Here is a 22437-nt window from a genome sequence, read left to right as displayed (position 1 = left end):
AAGAAAAGATAATGAACTATGTAAGAGTTGATTAATTTTTATATATGGCACATGTAATGAATATAGGGTAAAGACCAAAAATAGTTCCTAAGGTATGACCGTTTTATCAATTTGGTCATAAACATTATCTTTTTGATTATTTGGTCTCTCACAAATGAACTCGGACCCGAATCGGTACTCACTTAACAGAACCGTCAAAAATAGACGGTCAATGTGATTTAATTAAGTTTTGACCAAAATTAAATTACTAATTGTAATTAAATTAACATTATCTTAGCCAACACCACTTCCAATTCCATGGCATCATCCGTGTCCTCAGCCTCAAGCAAAACCGCTTCACCGGTCCAATTCCGGACCTCTCCAACCTCACCGCCTTAAAACTCCTCTTCCTCTCCGAAAACCGCTTCTCCGGTGAGTTTCCGGCGTCGCTAATTTCACTCTCCAACTTCTACCGCCTCGATCTCTCCCGCAACAGATTCTCCGGCGAAATCCCCCTCTCCGTCAACCGCCTCACGCATCTGCTCACCCTCCGCCTCGAGGAGAACTCCTTCTCCGGCGCAATTCCCGGTTTACACTTGCCGAATTTGCAGGAATTCAACGTGTCGGGGAATAAGTTCCCGGAGCTATACCTAGCTCGTTTTCTAAATTCCCTGCGACGTCGTTTTGGGGGAATCCGGCATTGTGCGGGACGCTGCTGGAGAAATGTGGTGAAATTGCGTCGCCGGTGAGCCCTAAACGACGGTCTCCTCCTCTCCGACTGCAATTCACGAACTGCAGCCGTCGCCGGAACAGAGGAGAATGAAGAAAGGAGAACGAAGAACTGTTCTTCGTCATTCTAGTGTTTTTAACAATTTTATTTTTATTTTTCGGAAATAATTTAAAATATTAATTAAAATAGTTAATTTTGGTCAAAACTTAATTAAATCACCTTGACCGTCTATTTTTTATGGTTCTGTTAAGTGAGGACCGATTCGGGTCCGAGTTCATTTGTGAGGAACCAAATAATCAAACAGATAATGTTTATGACCAAATTGATAAAACGATTCTATGTTAGGACCACTTTTGGCCTTTTATCTTAATTATACACTAGTGTTAACCCACGTGCGATGCACGACGAAATATGTTTTCGTCATACAGTTTTAAATCGTTAATTGGTTAAATAAAATAAGAAATAATATAACTATATAATATTTAAAAATAGAAAAATATACTATATAATAATAATTCAATAAATATATGCTCCTCAATTCATTTTACACCTAAAGACATAAAATTAAACATATTTGAAATGGAATCAAGACAAACACAATTATTTGGACAACAATAAAGAGACTATATCAAGTATTGACACTTTTGGAAAATATGTTTAAAACAATCCTTCATATTTCTCTACTAAAAATAATGTAAATCACACTTTTAATAAAATAATAAATCGATAACTCATAATATTCAAAACGTCAAAATTATGACCATAAAAAAAATTCAAATGATAAACTACACAAAAAACATGACATTAATTGGTTGAATTAACATTATTATATTAATGAATAATGATAGCCCTTTTGAACGTTGAAACGTTTATCTTTATTTATTGCACTTTTAAACGTGGCTTATTGGAACATGAAACATCTATACTATTTTTTATGATACTTTACAATTCTCAATACTGCAAATTTTCTTTTTGTAAAAATATACTTAATATAATATACTATATTTTACTCAGCATGATCACCTATAGATAAGATAATTAGATTCTCTATATAAAATCAGTTGTATCCCTGAACAATTAAGTGCTAAATCCTAATTTTAACAATAGTATTATTAGTAAACCATAATTTGGTAGCAGACTATTTTATTTTGTTTGAACAACTAATTATTTGATCAACTCGATTTTGATAGGTTTAATTATCTCACTGCAAATATACATATTATGCACCACTTATTAATTCATCATAAGTGATAAAATATTATTTTTTGTGTGACACCACTTAATATAATTATAGCGCCAGTGACAATATAAATATACAAAAATAATAAATTGTGTAAAGATGAAGATAAATATTATGCATGTTTCAAGTTAAGGATGTTACAATTCTTCTATCTATAAGAATTGTAAGAAATATTAAGTTAAAATTCTTGAACCATATACACGCGGTACTCTAACTATTGTAATCAAAGAAAATAAAAACAACAACAAATGAAATGGAAACTACATTCAAAATTATAAAATAAACCGAACCATAAATCTAGTCGAGAAAAACCCTCTTTCCGCAAGACAAATTACATCACGGTTAGTGCTCTCGAATTGACGTATTATCCCCAAAGATGAAACGACTTCCTCCTAACGTATATAACATCTCAAACCCGCTAGGCACCGATGAACTTGATGGAGCTCCAAAAATTGAGCAATACAATGTTCCTAAAATATACAATAAAATGTTGAGAGCTTGAGAGAGAATGGAGAATGCTTTTGTTGGTGTGTAATTCATCCACAACTCTATGCCTTTTATAGGCACAAAATTAGGATATGAGAGATCATGGAATTAAAACATCATAAATTATAAAATTAAGAGAATAGAGGTTACAAATTTTATTAAATGGTCATTATCTTATTTAAAAATTTGTAACTGCTTACTCATTATATTGCTTTAAAAATTAGTCAAAGAATTTAATAGTAGTTTTTATTTATTGGATTTACATCCTTTGCAAAAAATAATTATTCAAATGTTAGGACCACTTTTGGCCTTTTATCTTAATTATACACTAAACCTGCTACAAAACAACTGTATCAAAGAAAGGAAATGCCACCATTAATGGAATCATTCAATGATCCATCTATAGTCATAAATTAGTTCATTTGAAATCAATAACGTTGGGATTTTTTTTTACTTTTTTGAAATGGTAACGTTAGCAAAATACTCCTAGAAACGGATTATTGGATGATTAGAAATAGCATCGTACGCAGTTTGCTAACTTTTCTCACGATCTATTTGATGGATCGATTCAATTGATAGGGGCTTAGAACATTGTTTCTCTTTATTTTTACAGCTAATAGCTTTATTTCCCTTAAAAGATGCTCCGTACTAACTAAATAAATGGCACAAGTTTAAAATATAATGATAGTGGTTTCTTAATTAGTCAAAATTGCAAAATAAACTTTTGTCAAAATTTGACCAATCTTTACTTTTGAAAAACTGAATGTATATATATGGGCATGTTAGATTAACTAATTATGAAATGGCAGAATGGTAATATCATGGTAAATTTTATTCAATAATTTTTTTTTAATTTTTAATTTTAATTTTTTATTAATTTTTTTATTAATTTTTTAATTTTTTAATTTTTATTTTTCAACTACATATACAATTCATGTCAACTACACACATATAATGTCAACTATGTGTACAATCCATGTCAACCACACACACAATTTGATAGGCTTTATCTTGCCTATCGATTAGATTCGAGCGCTCGTAGGTTTATGATGCAAGTTTACGTGAGTTTATGAAAGAAAAGCAATCCCTAGTTGAAGTGCACGGAGAATGAGAAAAAGAATTAACTTTATTTCTCAATGACTCGATCTATTGGGAATTCTATAATTTATAGAATTCCCCTACTTGATTCGGACTTACGACTTGGGAAAGAATCAAGAAGAAAATCCAAGAAGATTTGACTCTAATTAAGTAAATATTATTGTTCATACTAAAAGGAAATAAATCAAAAACAAATAAAAGGAAATAACATAAGGAATGGAAATTTAGTGGGACGTGTAATCTTTGAAGTAGGCTGGTTTGGATCTCTTTCTCTTGGGCTTGCTTTCGGTTTCCGTGACTCGCGTTGGGCCTGGATCTTCGACTGATGGCTCTCGGTTTGGTCGGAGCTCTGCAGCGTCGTTCCCGTCGTCTTGCTTTGATGAAATGTCGGAGTCCCTATCACAATTCATGTCAACTACACACATATAATGTCAACTATGTGTACAATCCATGTCAACTAAATATACAATTCATGTTAACTACACAATATAATGTCAACTACATGTACAATTCATGTCAAATAGTATTTATTGAATAAAGTTGTTGACATTTGACGTGTAGTTGACATGAATTGTATATGTAATTAAAAAAAATAAAAAAATAAAAAAATAATAAGAATAATAAAAAAAAGATTAAAAAAAATTAAAAAAATTAAAAAAATTAAAAAAAAAAAAAAAAAAAAAAAAAAAAAAATTAAATTAATAAAATCACAATTATGCCCCTCTGTTGACATAAACTACATTCTGTTGACATTTCACAAATATTCTGGATGAGTGGCTGAGATTGCATCTCAATTCTCAATTAGGTTGATAAATCTCAACCTAACAAGACCCTATATATATAAGGCGAGTTTTGGCCTTCTTTTGAAATAGTTATAAGTTATGAGATCAATTTGATTATTTATATGTAACTCTCTTGGATATTTATTTAGATATTTTAATGAGGTTTTTGACTAATTCTTAAAAGTATTACAATAAAAAATCGGTGGTTACAAATCTTTAGTGGGATAATGAGCATTTAACAAATTCTTAAGACCATTCTACCATAATTCAAAATATAAGTCACATATAATCCATCTAATACTAAATGTTATACTCCATCAGTCCCACAATATAAGTCTTATTTGGTTTGGGCATGAATTTTAATAAAATGTAAAGAAAAAATGAGTTGAATAAGTTAGTTGAATGTGAATTTTACTTATACATATTAGTTTTATAATAATATAATATAATGTGATTGGAATAAGTGGTGGAATGTGGGGCCTACATATCATTTATGGAATAAGTGAAATAAGACTCTTATTGTGGGAGGGACGTAAATGACAAAATATGACTTTTATTGTGGGACTGAGGGATTAGTATATTTGGTGTTAAATTTATGAATAATTACATATAATTATCGTACAATTTCGGAAAAATAAAAAGATTGTCATTGTAGATTTTTAATAAAATTAAAAATGAGAATATTTTACATATTTATTTAGATATTTTAATGAACACTTTGACTAATTATTAAAGCACTACAATGAGTAAACGACCGTTACAAATCATTAAATAGGATAATAAGCATTAAAGTTTTTTTGTAACCTCTATTGTCTTAATTTTATAATTTATGCTGATTTATTTTCATGATCTCTTATGGACTAATTTTGTGCCTATAAAAGGCATAGAGTTGTCGATGAATCACACACCAACAAAAGCATTCTCCATTCTCTCTCAAGCTCTCAACATTTTATTGTCATTTTAGGAACATTGTATTACTCAATTTTAAGAGCCCCATCAAGTACATCGGTGTCTAGCGGGTTTGAGATGTTATATACATTAGAAGGATTTCATCTTTGGGGACAATACGTCAATCCGAGAATACTAACCATAATGTAATTTGTCTTGCAGAAGAGGGGTTTTCTCAACTATACTTATAGTTCAATTTATTTTATAGTTAATTTTTATTGTGATTTCCATTTCATTTATTGTTGTTTTTTTTTCTTTTGATTGCAATAGCTAGAGTACCACGTGTATATGGTTCGAGAATTTTACCCAATATTCCTTACAATTCTTAGAGAGGGGAGAATCGTAACATTCTTAACTCTAGACATGCATAATATTTTTTTTCAACAATTTATTATTTTTGTATATTTATATTATTACTGCCGCTATTGAATATTACTATGAGTTATTGATTTACTATTATTTTGTTAAGATTGTGATTTACATTGTTTTAGTAGACAGATATGAATGATTGTTTTAAACATATTTTTTAAAAATGTTGACTCACTTGATACTCTCTTCTTTGTTGTCCAAATAATTGTGTTTGTCTTGGTTCCATTTTAAATAGTAATTTTATGTCTTTAAGTGTAAAATGAATGGAGGAGTATATATTTATTGAATTATTATTTATAATATATATATATATATATATTTTAATTTTATATAGTTATATTATTTCTTATTTTAATTAATTTATTAATAATTTTAAACAGATGAAAAAATATTCCGTTGTGCATCATACTTGGGTTAACACTATATTATAATAAATCACCAGTTTTTTAATTTTGGTCTTTCTACGACAACAAAAGTAATATTGGCCAATTGTATCTTAATTAGACAATCGTGAGAGTTGAGACCATTTATAGTCTCAGGTTTGCATGTTATGTTTTCAAACAATAAAATACTTACACTTAATTTTGGGATAATAATATCACATATAATTTGCCCTAACTAATAAGTCTTAAGTCTTTTTACAGTAAAAAATTTAATATTGGCCAGTTGCATCTTAGACAATCATGAGATCATTTAGTCTTGGGTTTGCATGTTATGTTTTGATAAATTTAATTTGATACAATAATTCGAAATTAAATTAGATCGGTCATTATCTCTTATATGAACGCAAATAGCTACCAATTGAAACATCCCAACTATGTCAAATTTAACGATTGCAATCATTTGTCCCAATACATTGTCTCAGAATTAATCATCCATTTTTGTCTTCTCGAATAAATGTTTCGAAAACATGCCTTCAGTCGTGATTCGTGTTGTCAAATGATATGTGACTATACCTAAACGTGTATATTCATTATAGTTATATTTGTATATAGACTTTATGCCACGTTAAATTCCAAGTACAGATATGAGATAACTCTGGCAGATCCAATTTAAGTGTTTTTGTATTTGTGTATAGTTATGTCCACTCTAAAATATGTGACAATATTAATTGCATATTCATATATCCACAATTTCGAAACACGTGATTAGTGTGATGAAGTTGGGTTAAAAGAGATAACAAACTCCATTAAAGCTTTTCTAATTGCTGACATCTGGAGGAAAAATCACCAAGCAATGTGTTTTATTGCCAACGGCCTATGTATTAACGAGTAATATAAACACAAGAGTAGAGTATTATTTTGGTTCTAAATATATGGCAAAAATACGATGTTGGTCCATAATATTTATTTTTTAAAACTCAACTCCTAAACATACAAAAAAGCTGTCAATTTGGTCCTATGTTGATAGTTCCGTTCATTTCTGAAAGTCAACCGTCAATTAGCTGAAAATTTTACCTGATTAATCTTAATCTGAGATTATTAGTCACTGAATTATTTTCTAATTATTTTGCTGAATAACTCAATTTTCAAAAGGAGCATGTATATTACTTATAAAGAAGATCAAATATCTAGCATGAGGGTTTAGTGGCATCAATAGCATCCTCATACAGAAAAAAGATAAGGAAATTGATAAAATATACATGTTCGACTTGCTAAAAGAGCATTTATATCTCTTTGCCAAAATTTTGGCAATGTCTTTGGAAAATAAAATTGCGCTTAAAGAGCATTTATATCTCTTTGCCAAATATTTGGCAATGTATCTGGAAAATAAAATTGCACCAACTATTTTTAGTTTTGACTTTTTCAAAATGTTAATTTCTCCATTGTCACTATTATTTATTACCGCGTCAAAATAAAAGTAAGAAGATATTTAAATAAAAAATTGAAGGGATGTCTATGTGAATTGTCGGCAACAACCAAAATTCAACATAGATACTTCATTATAATTTATTTTTTAATTCATTATAATTTAGTTATATATCAATATATATTAGCATAAAATCTGTCCCAATCGTAATTTTGTCTACAACCAAAATTCAACACAAATACTTCATTATAATTTAGTTTTTTTATTCATTATAATTTAGTTATATATCAATATATATTAGCATAAAATCTTTCCCAGTCGTAATTTTGTCTACAACCAAAATTCAACACAAATACTTCATTATAATTTAGTTTTTTTATTCATTATAGTTTAGTTATACATCAATATATATTAGCATAAAATCTGTCCCAATCGTCATTTTGTCTACAACCAGAATTCAACACAAATACTTCATTATAATTTAGTTTTTTTATTCATTATAATTTAGTTATATATCAATATATATTAGCATAAAATCTGTCCCAATCGTAATTTTGTAGTTAGTAGCTCATAGTACTCCTTCCGTTCTAAAAAATAGATAAAAATTATAAGTGACACGAGTTTTAATGTGTAATTGATAAAACAATAAAAATGTGAAAAAAGTAAGAGAAGGAAAATATAGTGGAATGAGTGTTAGATGATTGCGGGTCCATATTATAAATGAGGTATAAGATTGTTATATGTTGAAAACTTTCTTTATATAGATTTTGTCTAATATTGGAGGATGATCCAAATGATTAAATTAGTCTTTTTTTTAAGACAGAGGAAATATCATTTTTTTTATTTAACACCGATAATTTATTTTGACGTTGAAGCCAGGCCAGTAATATTTAGTTTTAGAAATGAATTGTTGATTTATTGTTATTCGCGTAATCTATTAATAGCTCCGTCCTTTCCAATTAAGATGACATATTTTTCTTTTAAGTTTGTCTTAACTAAGGCGACATGTTTCTATTTTTGGTAACATTCTCTTTCCAATTAATATTCAACTTTTCTCTCTTTTTCTTTCCAATTAACTACGTTAACCAATAACAGAGGGTATACATCATTGTACGGATTTACATCCATTTCAGCTAAGAATTATTTCATTTTAGTCGAGGCAAAACAGAGGGAGTATCATTGTATGGATTTAGATCCACCCTTAATTTCTATGTATTTCAATTCCAGCTGATTTGAGATAGCTCTAACTCTTAAAATTTTCAGCACCATCTCAATCAATTTACTATATATGTTGAGTTGTGCTAAACTTTTCCATCATGAGTTACAGAATGGTCAATACTAAAGTTAACTGGCCGGTAGAGTATGATATTTTTCTCAATCTTATACAAATAGTTTTCTTTTTCTATATGTATTTATCCTATAAAAATTCACTTCTGTAATTTTTTTTTATAAAAATAGTTTTTCAATTGTCCTATAAAAATAATTCACTTCTAAATTTAATAAGTTTTTCTCTATATATTTCATTTTTTATTAAATACTACTTACAATTATTTTTTTTAATCTTTGTTCTGTTTTATCTATTTTATTATAATATTTATACTGAAAATTGGGGTTATATTGTGAATAAAATATGACTCTTACCGACATGAAGAGTCAATGATTTTGATGGTCTCAAATAAAAGGGTGACAACTGACAACTTTTTGGAGTGGTCTTATTAAATACACATGGATATCAAAATGAAGAGTTGCGTGGCATTTATCAATAGTATCATTATGTGATGTACGTTAAAGTCCTTATCTTTCATAAATTCTCCATATCTTTGTAGATAAGCTTTTCCTTTTCCTTTTTGTTACTCCACTACTTCTTTCCGTTCTTTATTAAAAAAAAAAAAAAAATTTGATATAAAATTTAAGAATAATACTTATATTAATTGAATGGTGAAAAAAATAAAGTAAAAGAGATGAAGAAAGAATAAAATAAAAGAAAAAATTAATTTTGCCAAAAATAAAAATGACTCAATAAATTTGAAAGTTGAAACTTTTTAAAATAGAAAAATAACTTTATTAATATGAAACAGATGGAGAGTATCATAAAAGCTAAAAATTCACATGATATAATTGATAAATTTGGAAAAGATATGCAGCGATCACAACTATAGAAAGATTATTGAAATCTAGTTTCGGTACAACTTTAACTGAGTAGCATGAGTAATAAAAGAATAAATTATAGGATCGAATATTATAGAATTGGTCTATATCCTGAGTGAATGATGTCGGTAAATTTATTTGCTCTAAATTAATTACATTGGTTGATAAATATTTAATTAAAATTTTCAATTAATATAAAGATGATGGTGTACTTAAATAATCTCACATTAAAAAACGAATTTTATTAATCATGTATTTCAAAGGTTTCATTTTTAAGTGTAATAATTATGTGCCTAAGTGACTAGCATCGTGCCCTGTGCACTGTGAACGTGAATCGTGGCAATTGGTCTTCGCGATATTCTTTGTAAATTTTCGTTGGTCTTGGTTCTTTTGCAACACCCCCGCGGAAACTTCTCTTGTGTGTCTCCAAAGGGCTTCTATTGGGCGCATTCTGAGTCTGAGAGCTTTTCACGTGCATCTATCAATTGGAATGGCGCCTGATGGGCTTCAACCAAGAATGTCTTCTGAGACTAAGAGCTTATCCCGTGCATCCCTCGAACAACTAAAACATGTCCTGATACATCAAAGATATTCCCCAACAATGTATCAAGAGTTATCTATCAAACCACGTGAGAGATATTTGTTATGTTTGTAACTCTATCTTACAAGAAGAATATGCACTCTTTTCGTTTTAATCCGTCTCACAAGAATATGCACTTTCTAATTTTGAAAACTCTCATATCTCTTTAAATTACTTTTTCTTTCTACTTCTCTCTTAATTAACTAATTGTACATTGAAACTCTTGCTAAACCAAAAGTGCACATTCTTGTGGGCCGGAGGGAGTAGATGGTACCATTCGTTCCTTCATAGCTATGCCATTTTTTCATTTCGAGAAGTTCACTCATAGTTGAGTCATTTCCACATATAGTAGTAACTTTTTTTTTATCTTTCTTACTTTACTCTCTCTTACTTCATTCACTTTTTATTTTATTCACTTTTTAGTTTATTCTCTCTACCTTTTTCTCTTTCTTACTTCATCCGTCCCATAATAGATGTCACACTTGGGAGATGACACGGGATTTTAGGAGATGTTATTTTGTGTGTTAAGTGGTGAGAGAAAACATAATTTTATAATTGATGTGAGAGGGAATTTTTTCTAAAAGAAGAAATGTGACATCTTTTGTGGAACAAACTAAAAAGGGAAGTGTGACATCTATTATGAGACGGAGGGAATACTTTTTTATCTATTTATTTAATACACTCAACATTTCTTTCTTAAACTCTATGTCGAAAAGTTTCGCCTCAACTATGAGAAAACGAAGGGAGTACTACTGTTCAGATCCATATTAGTATCTTATAATTTGATTTCTATCTATCTTAATTAACAAGATATGCTTATTAAAATGTACTCCGTACTCTTTTTATGGATCAACTTTAAATTTTTGGGCTAACTGTCTCACTTGTTGAGATACCTACAAATCAACATGAGGATTAGATATTGTGTCCATCAATGAATACCCTTAGTAATTATAAAAAAATAAAATATACCCCTTTCATCCGCCATTAGTTGACTTCATTTGATCCACCAAAAAATATACCAAAAAAAATGTGTGTTCAAATAGTTGAAGGAATGTGTTTCCTACTTTTATGGAGTATACTCCATCCTTCCACTAAAATTAGACTAATGAGTTGACAACATAAGTTTTAATTAGAAATAGGCAAGTAAGAGTGAAAATGAGATTTTTCATGACATTCAGACAAGTCATGAATTTTTTTTTGAGAAAACGTGGGTAGGGTATGAAAGAAAAAAGGAAAAAGGTAGATAGAATAGTGTTAATAATATAAAAGAAATTTTCCATATTTGGATGTGACTATTTTTTATTGACAAATGAGATTAATTTTTGTAGATTGAGTAAATATAGTTTTATACGGATGACATAAAATTATTTAAATATGAGGTCCATTATAAAAACCCTTTAAAATAAAAAATCTAATGACTCCACAAAAGCAACACAAGAACTAGAATTTCATACCTCACATTTCATCTAGGTCCGACAATAGATTGAAATGCAACCAAAAGGGATTTTGGATAAATCTTCAAAGATGAAGGGGTGCTCAAATTTGAGTTTTAGTTCTTACAATATGTAACACCTCACTTTTTCGAACCCTAATTTTCGAGACATAAAATTTTTGCATTAAATGCTTTTAATGCTATGAAGTATGTGGATTAAATAATGAGTGATTTATTGCATGATTCTTTGTGACCTAATTGCGATATGGAGTTGAGTTTAGGTTGAATAGTCAAACTTGTTGATTATATGACATGGCTATTGAATAGTCAATATTGTGGAAAATATAACGTGGCCGTTGAAAGGTCAATGTGTTGTAAATATGAGGTGGAATTAAAAATGGTGGATTTTGTGATGCGATTATGTGAATATATTTGATGCGGGGTGAAATAATATTGTGGTGAATTATTTCCTAAGGGACGAGTGAGATTAAATAGGAGCATCATTATTTAATTGGAATTTTCGACCACTTCTTTTTATTGGAGATGAATTCTATTTTTCTTGGATTTAATTATTGCTTGGGATAATTATCCAAATTAAATCCAAAGTCCGATTATTCCTTATTTCCTCCATAGAATTTTCGACCCCTATGCTTATTCCAAGGAGATTTTTGAAAATCTCCTATTTATGGGAGAAGGAATTATTTTATTATATTATTTGATTCCTTATTTATTCTCTTCCATGAATAAATATAAATATTCTAGCATATCTTACCATATCTAAGGAGATCTTGTCATATCTTATTTTGATTAGGAAATTAATTAAATTCCTTGTGGGAGAGGAATAAAAATCACCACTTTTCCTATTTAATTGGGGAGATTATTATTTTTATTCTGCTACGTAATATTTTATTCTACTCCGTAAAATACTTAAATTAAATCATAGGCTAATTAAATAGCCTAAGATTTCGAAATCCCCTTATTTCTCACCAGAATTAACGCCAATCTCCTCCCATATCTCCTCAAATCTTTTTATTTCCACAACTCCCTAGTGCTAGTGAGCGTGGCTATTTCGCGACTAAACAATTCTCAATAATCAAGGGACAACATAGAAAGGATGAAATCACTTAAATCAACAGTATCAAAGGCATATGGGTACATAGTCAAAACGTGTTCAGAGTATCAAGACTAAGTTCAGAGCTTGCTAGTACATAATTCTAGGTTTTGCAGCGGAAGAGTCCAAGACAAAATAGCACGTATGAAGACATGCTACTTTGGGCTACCTAACTACTTATTTAATATGCTTGTCCCAACACCTTCGCCTGCTCGTCCACGTTCAACCTGCACATTTGAAAAATAACATGCAGGGCTGAGTATTTGATATACTCAGTGGGCACATTGCCAAAAATGGTTTTATCTTTTAATTGTCAATGCCACAGTTGAGTGATCACGGGGTTTTACTTAAAAGACCCGAGTCACTAAAATACTTTTCCTTGAGTAAAGATTTGATTGCGCAATCACATAACATAGATATACCATATCTGAAACTGATGTGAACCGGGAATGTGGCCACATTCCACGACGGTCACTGGACCGGCCAACCCCTTTTGTTAGCTCACGGTCCCCTTATGTGTACACTAGTCCGAGTAGGGTTTGCGGCCCTACTGGGACCCGAATTCGATTTAACTTGAATTGGCATAGCCAAGCAGATAGGTAATCATAAAACAAAACATGGCATGACAACATACTTGAGCAAAGAATCACATTTTCATACTAAAACACGTTTTAAAAGAATGCCCACCTCAAAAGCTAAAGCTCCTTCCGAAATTTCCTTAACTTGGTCTTAGATGACGTTCGAAGACGTCCCTTTAGGAAATAAAAAGATACTTAATTAGATTTTGAGATATCCATTAAGCTTAGACATGAATGCATCCTAAGTGCGTGATCATTTTATTCTTTTTTTTTTCCTAATTCATAAGAAGTCCTTGAGCACTAAATAAATCTTGCGATTTAGTTAGGTGTGGAGGTCTACCAATTATTCGTTTAACGAAAGAGCGTTACCTCCTATATATTTTATTCAAGTACTAAAATAGACTCGAGGTCTATTCATCGTTAGCGTATCAAAATTTCTTAAAATTAAACATTTGAGCACTCTTGCTACTTTCCGGAAAAATTAGACTTATCCTCGTGGGATTAATTAGCGGACTATTAATTATTAAATCCATAACATTGAAAAGCCCATGATTTAATTAGGTTCCTTCTTTAATTTAATTAGTGGCCCAAATTAAAACTTGCACCACTAACCCATCTTATTGATTAAATTGAGGCCCAAAACAAAAGTAAAGAGAGGCCCAATTGGAAAAAGAAAACAAAGGAGAAGCCCCAATTACTCCACAAAAACAATCGGCCCTCCCTCATTCCTAATTCCCTAATTCGAAACCCTAAACGGAGAGAGAGCTCGGCGGCGCCTCCTCGCCTTCCGCCGCTAGCTGCTCCGGTCGGCGCCTCCCTTGCGCCGCCGGGGACTTGATGCTTCTCCCTCACCATCCTCGGTCTCACTCTCTTCTTAGAACAACCATCCCCAAATCAAAACACATCCAACCCTAATCTCTCCTCCCTCTTCTCTCTCGGCGGTAACGCCGCCTCGCCCGTCGCCAACGCCGCCATCCGTCACCGCCGCTTCGCGGCCGCTCTCATCCTCGGCTGCCCGACGAGCAGGGCTGCCGCCCGCCGCGTTGTTCGGCGCCGCTCAGCCCATCTCCGCCTCCTTCCTCGTCTTCTCCGGCGATTCGCCGCTGCCCTCTTCACCTCAGGAGCTTAGGCTCGCCGTGGATGTTCCCGCGGCTGCCCTCGCCTCCAGTTTCAGCGAGTAGTGCCGCCTTGCAATCCTCCGTTACCGTCCCGATCGGGCAACCCAAGTGCAAGTCGTAAAAGCTAAGTCCTTTCACCCCTTTTGTTTATTAGTACTTTGTTCAAGAATTTGGGCAGTAGCTATGTTGGAGACGTTTGATTGTTGTGATTTGAGGTTGTGATTTCTGAGATAAGAATTTGCTCACTGGAATGAGCTTGATTTTTGGGCTAAAGTGTTGATTTTGAAACGTTTATAGTTTGCTACTGAAATTTAGCATGAGGGCAGCCTATTGTGCTCTTGTTCCATTTATGAGTTAAAGCTCTTCAAGGCTACTACTGCTATGAGATTTCTCTAGCAAATTCTACATCCTTGAGCTAGCATGATGTTCTAAACAAGGGCAGAGAGTGTGCTTGTGTTATTTTGATTGTGCTTCCTAAGTTGTGGTGCCTCTATATGATGATATGTAAAGCTATTGGGGAAGGAAGATGGAGGTGTATTACCTCTGGAAAATCGAAGGAGAGGCTGTCTTTGATGCTTTTCTCCACTTGTTCCACCCTCTACTCTCGGTTTATGCTGAGATTTTGAAGTGTGTGTGAAAGGAAGTTGAATGTGTTGTGGAGGAAATTTATAGGCTAATTGTGGTGTACTATGGGGAATTAAATGGGGCTGTTGTATCACTTGTTGTTATGCTGCAGAAAATCCCACTTTAATGATCCCATTGCCCCTCCTTCTTGGCTGCAATTTGGCATTTTATATGGGCACCTAGTACTTGGCTAGCAATTTGAATCGTTTGATTGTGCAGTGAGCAGGTGGCTGTTGTGCCAAGGGTGTTGCAGGGCTGACTTTCCTCTTATGGTGATTCTTTGGGTCATCTATAACTAAAGAAGGTTGTCTCCATCCCTAAGGTAAGAGTCCCCTCCTCTTTTTTTCTTTGTTTTCTTTTGTTCCTTAGTAGACAAGAACTGACTTCTACCTTGCAGGTCGAGACAAGCTTGGTTGCCAAGCTGCTGGCTGTCTGGAACAGTTGATACCTCGGCCCACGGCTGACCGGAAAACGGGCCGCGACTATCGGCCCGGGAGGAGAGACCGATTCTATTCGATTAATGCACATTTTATCCTTTCCTTTTTCTTGTCTCCTTTATTTGAGGACTTGCTCCATGTAACATATATATATATATATATATTTTCGTTGTTCAATAGTTAATTTTGTTCTATGTATTGAAGCATTTGAACGTTAGTTGCTCGTTAATTGTTTTCGAAAATTCGTGATATTTTACAATGTAAATTCCAATTGCTTAGTTCAATTGATTACTTAGCTTTTACTTGTAACTAAAAAGAATAGTTCCATGAAAGCGAATCAACGGGGAAATCTGTAAGCATGCAAAAAAACTACATAGAACATAGCAAAAACCGATTCTTTTAAATTTAATCCTGAAAGTTCATGGACTTAACAAAACCAAAACACAGAACAATATAATTCAAACTAATCGTGGTGAAAAAAGGTAGGAACATAAAAATGAAGAAGACAATCACTAAGCATTCAGACTAACCGATAATGCAAACCAACAAACTTCAGTCGCCGATTTTGGGAGTAACTACTGATGGGGGAATCCCACACTAAAAAGAAGAGAACCACCGAACGAGAACGCTGGCGTAGAGTTTTGGTGAGAGCAGCAGTAGACTAGGGTTTGTTTAAATTCATGAAAAAAATCGGTGGCTGATAGATTGAAATGAATCGGTAAATGATCGACTGGGAGATTTGGAGAGAGAACCGATTCAGTTTCTCACGTTGTGGGCGTGCGTTAGCGCCCAAAATAACCGGGATTTTCCACTCCATTTTGGAATTTAATTCCACTAAAAAGACAAAATTACCCTGCAGAGCAACACATTATTCCCTACCAAGCAATCCGTGGTCTGTTTCTACAATCCAATCTAAGCCATCTATATAAGAGATCCAACGGTTGACAATGGTGTTACATTGTCACTTTAATATTGGTGTCACCATAGTGTGCCCCTATATATATATATATATATATATATATATAGGTTTGTGTTAAAATGACAAGCCCTCTTAAAATGACACCGTGACACCGCTTATACAGCAATATTATAAACGCTACACAACAATCTTTAGATTGCTTTGTATAGTGTGTCGGATATTGCTGTTCAAGAAAAATTGTTGTATAAAGACCAGCATATTGCTGCCCGTCTTTTTCAGATTATTTTGCCACGTGGCAGCTTATTATTCGTCCACGTGTACAAATGATTGGCTAGAAATGGTGGTATGGTGTTATTTTAAGGGGTGGTGGCACCCTAACATGCCTATATATATATATATATATATATATATATATATAGGTATGTACTAAGATGACAACCCTCTTTATTGTAACACCATACCACCACTTTAGGCCATTGGATCTGAAAATCGTGTGCTTGTCATGCTGCCACATGTAAAAACACGGAGGGGTAAAATATGAAATTTCTAATTTTACGTTACTAGATTGCAGTGTTGTTCATTGAATATTGCAGTCTTACCACAACAATATTGCAGTTTACCATGACTGCAATATCTAATACTGATAGGCTGCAATATCTAATACAGTAGACTGCAAACCCGTGTTTTTTCACGAAACTTAATCCTAGGCGTCCATAGATGAGATCTAACGGACTATATTGGTGGTATGATGTTATTTTAACTATGGTGGCACCCTAGTGCACCCCTATATATATATATAGGGTCCTGTTAGGTTGAGATTTTTGAGCCTAATTAAGAATTGAGATGCAATCTCAGCCACCCATTCACAATCTTCGCGTGATGTCAACATTGTCTGGTTTATGTCAACAGGGGGGGTATTTTTGTAATTTTAGTTCTAAAATATTTCAGTTGTATTCAAAACACGCCGCAAAACTCTCGAACATTTCTCTGAATTCTCTCCCAGATTTCTTCTACAATTCTGCATCTTCTCTTCCCTTCATTGCAATTCATCTCCTAATCTTAGACTTCGTTTAGTTTTCTACATCAATTAATTTTCAAAAATGAGGATCGAAGAAATAGTTGAAGCTGAAGCCCCAATTATTGCCAGAAAAAGGCATTCCAAATCGGCGGTCGTTGAAGCGAATTCTTCAGGTTAAGAAATTGATTCAAATTTTAAATATATTGCTTCGATTTTAGTGTATTAAAACATATCTAGATTTGTTTTCTTCTGAATTCGATTTCTGCTGATTTTTTTTTTGTTGATTAGCGATGGTAGAATCAGAAGAGAGGGAAATCAACAATGCTACTGAAAAAAACGAAAGAGAACATGCATCTGCTTCCAGTTAAGGATTTATTTAAATTTTTAAGATTATTGACATTTCACACAATAGCTATTGACATAGTTATGTGATTCACTTGAATTTTACATGATTTTAGAGGGTAGTTTTACTTGGTTTTGATCATATATTGTGTACTTTGAGACATGGTTATAGCTACTTCTCTATTATGTTGGTATTTTGACCATTTTGTGAAGAATGTGCAGAAAAATGTACAAAATATGTGGATGTGCAGCTGCTCAATGTTCGAGATAGCTTTTCTGGAGATTTTGAAGTCCAATTCGCACATAATGCATACCATTCTCTTCGTCTTCGAAAGAACTTCGCGTGGATATCTTAAACGTCTCAATCGGAGTTCAGTAGAAAAGGTTATGGCCGTTTTACCAAGACTGCTCAGAGCCGTGACATAGCTGGCGACCCGCCAGGTTCGCATGCAAACGAAACTGGCGATCCGCCAGCAAAAGACGAGAAAAATTTCGTAAGCAGCTGGCGACTCGCCAGCTTCGATGCACACCTAACCTGGCGACCCGCCAACTTCATCCGACAGTTTATTTCGGGCCCAAAGTCAACCTTAGGTATATATATGCCTAGGAAACGCCTCCAAACACCATTCTACACGCCTCCTACCCCAAAACTACCACTTTTTCACCTAGGAAGAAGAGAAGAACGAGCAGAGGATGAGTATTCATCGCAAGATTGAAGACGAGGCTTCCAATCCGCCCAATCCAATTCTAGGAGTTTCTACTTTTAGTTTTATTCTTGTTCAAACAGTGTTTTTGAATATTTATTTGAATATTTCTTTGACTTTTGTGTTGAACATGAGTAGCTAAATCCTTCGTAGAGTTCTACGGGGGATATACAATGATTCTTATGTTTAATTGATTTCCTTTTCCTATGCCTTGGCTAATGTGGTTATTTTGACTTCTCTTGTGCTTATACATTTATTTGATTGATCACCTTATAAATGCATAAGGATTTTACTACAATACCTGGGAAGTGAGTAGTTTAATTTGAAAGAAGAGAAGTTGACGTCTTTGCCAATATAATCGACAGATTTGAGCCTTTGAATGAAGCTAAGTATCTTAGGAGCTTTTAGGAGTTATTATCTTAGTTCTAGGAAGGACACTTCGGTTCTAGGTAGCAATCTACAAATTATATGCTTTGAGAAAAGATATAGTTGTACCTTAGTGATAGCTTAATAACCCTTGAGACCCTTTGTTGGCATAGTTAGGAAGTTAGTTGAGCATAGGATAGTTGTTATCGATCCCGTAGGATTCTACCCTTCTCATCCTTGATCTACATCCGTTTTCTTATTTGCTTTTAGTCCTCTAGTTGTTTTATAATTGTTTTTACCTTTCTTTAAAGTAGATTTAGAAAACCCAAACTTTCCGATTCATCTAGATAGTTGTTGAGGTTGGTTCGTGGTGATTAGGTTGACACTCATTGTCTCTGTGGATACGATACTCTTTGCTTACTATTTGCTACATTAGCCCCGTACACTTGCGGGTATACTTGTGTTAAAAATAAGTTGAGTCAAGTTTTTGGCGCCGTTGCCGGGGACAATTTTGTGTTACTATAGCCTAATATCGTGATAAAAATTAAGATTACTAATCTAGATTTTACTTGCTTTATTTTTCTTTTCTTTTTGAGTTATTCTCACTTTTGTGTTTTTCTTTTCAGGTTGTATGCTCACTCGCTCTAAGGGGCAACCATTAGAGTTATTCGATCCTGAGATCGAAGCATCCAACCGAAGGAGAAACGCTCAGAGAAGGCTCAACCAAAGGCGATCAATTTCGCCTCTTAAGAGAGAACCGCCTATTCCTGTTGCAATAACAATGGCGGACAACGGAGAGAACAATGCACCACATCCAGATCCGGTAGTCCAACAGCTCCAATTACAACTTGCAGATTTGGTGAAACAGGTTAAAGAAAAAAATGAACTACAAGCCACAGTGCCAGTGCAAAACATGTACGCTTACAGAGAGGTGGAGAACCCACCAATTGGAAACGATGGGATCGATGCTAATCATTTTGAGCTCAAGCCAGGATTGCTTAATATGGCCGAGGCTAATGCCTTTGTGGGGATAGCCAACAAAGATCCCAACAAGCATATCACTAAGTTTATTCATATCAGTAACACGGTGAAGCTTAATGGGGTGAGAGATGAACAAATCAGATTAAGGCTATTCCCATTTTCCTTGAGAGATGATGCTAGAGACTGGTACGACAGCATGGGGTCAGGATCTGTTAAAACTTGGGATGCCATGGTAGACTTATTTTTGGAGAAGTACTTCCCACCCGGCGAAGTTCTAAAAAGGCAAGCAGAGATAATCCAGTTCCAGATGAAACCTCATAGACAATCCGAGAAACATGGGCTAGATTCAAGACACTGCTGAAAAGATGCCCCAAGCATGGTCTAAGTCCGGGACACCAAGTCATAACTTTTTATAGGGGGAGTACTCCAGGTGCAATGCGTGGACTAAATTGGAGCGCAGGAGGAGCACTCCTTCAATTACGGGAGAATGATGACATGCAAGTGATTGAGAGAGTAGCTTCCACTGATGAATGATGGAATAATGAAAGAAACAAGTCATACAGGGTGGCCTCTGTTATAGAAGATGATAGAATAGACAAACTGTCTCAGCAGCTAGATCTTTTGACCACTCACTTGGGGATCATGGAGATGAGACAACCTGGACCAGAACTGCAGGGAGGAGTTGAAGATGTGAACTATGTGCACCAAGGAGGAAATAATAGGAACTTCAACAACTATCGCTCCAACCAAGGTAGTGGTAACTACAACAATTATGGTAACAAGGTGCATCCCAATCTCTCATATGAGAATCCCAACAATGCTCTGCAACCACCGCCAGGATTCACAGTGTCTAATGGGTTGGTAGAACAGCAGAAAAAGCCTACTACTGAAAATATCTTGGCAGCATTCATGAATCAGACTACCAAGTACATGGAGAAAACTGACAAGTACATGGAGAGCACTAGTCAAAGGTTGGGGAAGGTTGAAAATGACGTGCAAAGCTTGAATGTGCATATGCAGAGCATTGATACTCAGATTAGTCAAATTTCTCAAGCTGTAGGTGTCCAACATCAGCCAGGGCAATTTCCAGCACAGACCATAAACAATCCCAAAGAATGCAAGGCCATACACTTGAGAGGTGGTAAAAGCTATGAAGGACCTTCCATGCCTGTAGAGGAAAAGAAGAGTACTCCAGAGGAAGATGTCAGAGCAGAAGAGAATTCCAAGGGAAAGAATAAGGTGGACATTCAGACCAAGAAAGACGCAATGCCAGAAAAGCTGCCCCCTCCCTCCATTCCTACGACAGTTAGAGTGCCCTTCCCATTTGCGGTGAAGAAGAAGAAGTTGGAAGAGCAATTCTCCAAATTTCTCGATATTTTTAGGAAGGTGCACATTAATATACCATTGGTGGAAGCTTTGCAAGAGATGCCTACATATGCAAAGTTCCTAAAAGATGTGCTCTCCAAGAAGAAGAAGTGGATTGATTATGAGACGGTGAACATATCTGAAAACTATAGTGCGATAATTCAAAAGAAGCTACCTGCCAAGCTTAAAGATCCTTGGAGTTTTAATATCTCATGCGTCATAGGAAATGACATACAAACACAGGCACTGTGTGATCTGGGGGCGAGCATAAATTTGATGCCATTATCATTTTTCAGAAAGATGAAGATCGACACTCTCAAGCCGACTACAATCACACTGCAGATGGCAGATAGATCAGTCACCTATCCTAAAGGAATTGTTGAGGATGTTCTGGTGAAGGTACATGACTTCATATTTCCCGTCGATTTTGTAGTGTTGGATATGGAGGAAGAAATGAATGTGCCGCTTATCCTAGGGCGCCCATTCCTAGCAATGGGAAAAACATTGATAGATATAGCAAAGGGATAGCTCACTCTTCGTATGGGCAATAAACGACACATTTTGTCTATATATAATGCTATGAAGAGTCGTGAAGATGAGGAACTTGTTATGAAGATGGAGTGCAAAGCTGTGCATGTTGTAGAGGTCCAAAAGACACAAGCAATTGAGTCCACATTGGGGGATTTTTCATTGCCACGGTGGTTGTTTGGTTCATGTGGTGGATCATTTTCTAAAGAAGAGACTGCACCAAATTCTAAAGTGAAGGAGAAGAAAACAAAAGCTGCAAATTCACCCAAAGTGGAAACCAAAATTTGTGTTTTATAATTGTGTTTACCTTGCTTTTAAGTAGATTTAGAAAACCCAAACTTTCCGATTCATCTAGATAGTAGTTGAGGTTGGTTCGTGCTAATTAGGTTGACACTCATTGTCTATGTGGATACGATACTCTTTGCTTACTATTATATACTGTTGACATAATGTATGCTTGTTTGGATTGATGTTAACATTATAAACTTTAACAATTGGTATAAAAGTAATAAGATAATTATGTTTGCTTTAAACAGGATATACTTGTTATTGACATAGTGTATACTTATTAGAATCGCTGTTGACATAGTCAAATTGACATAATAGTAACCAGATAATTGTGTTTGCTATATATGGGATATACTTGTTATTGACATTGATTTATTATGTACTTTATCTATTGACATAAATTTAAGAATATACATGCACTTGCTGCCTTCGCCCGATGTCGTTTATGGAAAATTTC

At 33.9% G+C, this 22437-nt stretch overlaps 1 protein-coding gene and 1 long non-coding RNA gene across 2 annotated transcripts; both read left to right on the top strand.

Annotated features, from left to right (window-relative positions):
• The first annotated feature begins 14710 nt into the window (after positions 1 to 14710).
• LOC125185389 lies at positions 14711 to 15572 on the top strand. The gene is made up of 2 exons (XR_007170121.1): positions 14711 to 15354; positions 15430 to 15572. It is a non-coding gene; the product is annotated as an uncharacterized LOC125185389 (long non-coding RNA).
• Positions 15573 to 20441: 4869 nt separating this feature from the next.
• On the top strand, positions 20442 to 21692 carry LOC125220474. Its single transcript, XM_048122645.1, has one exon. The coding sequence runs from the start codon at positions 20442 to 20444 to the stop codon at positions 21690 to 21692; it is 1251 nt and encodes a 416-aa protein (XP_047978602.1).
• Positions 21693 to 22437: the final 745 nt, after the last annotated feature.

The sequence above is a fragment of the Salvia hispanica genome, chromosome 4 (genome assembly GCF_023119035.1).
Source record: "Salvia hispanica cultivar TCC Black 2014 chromosome 4, UniMelb_Shisp_WGS_1.0, whole genome shotgun sequence".
Taxonomy (NCBI): Eukaryota; Viridiplantae; Streptophyta; class Magnoliopsida; order Lamiales; family Lamiaceae; genus Salvia; species Salvia hispanica.
The sequence above is the reverse complement of the archived record's forward strand: the minus strand, read 5'-3'. Positions and strand labels throughout refer to the sequence as shown.

Bases quoted from the DNA above. Each gene is read 5' to 3' on its own strand.
- LOC125220474 (XM_048122645.1), top strand. From the start codon at position 20,442: ATGGAGATGAGACAACCTGGACCAGAACTGCAGGGAGGAGTTGAAGAT.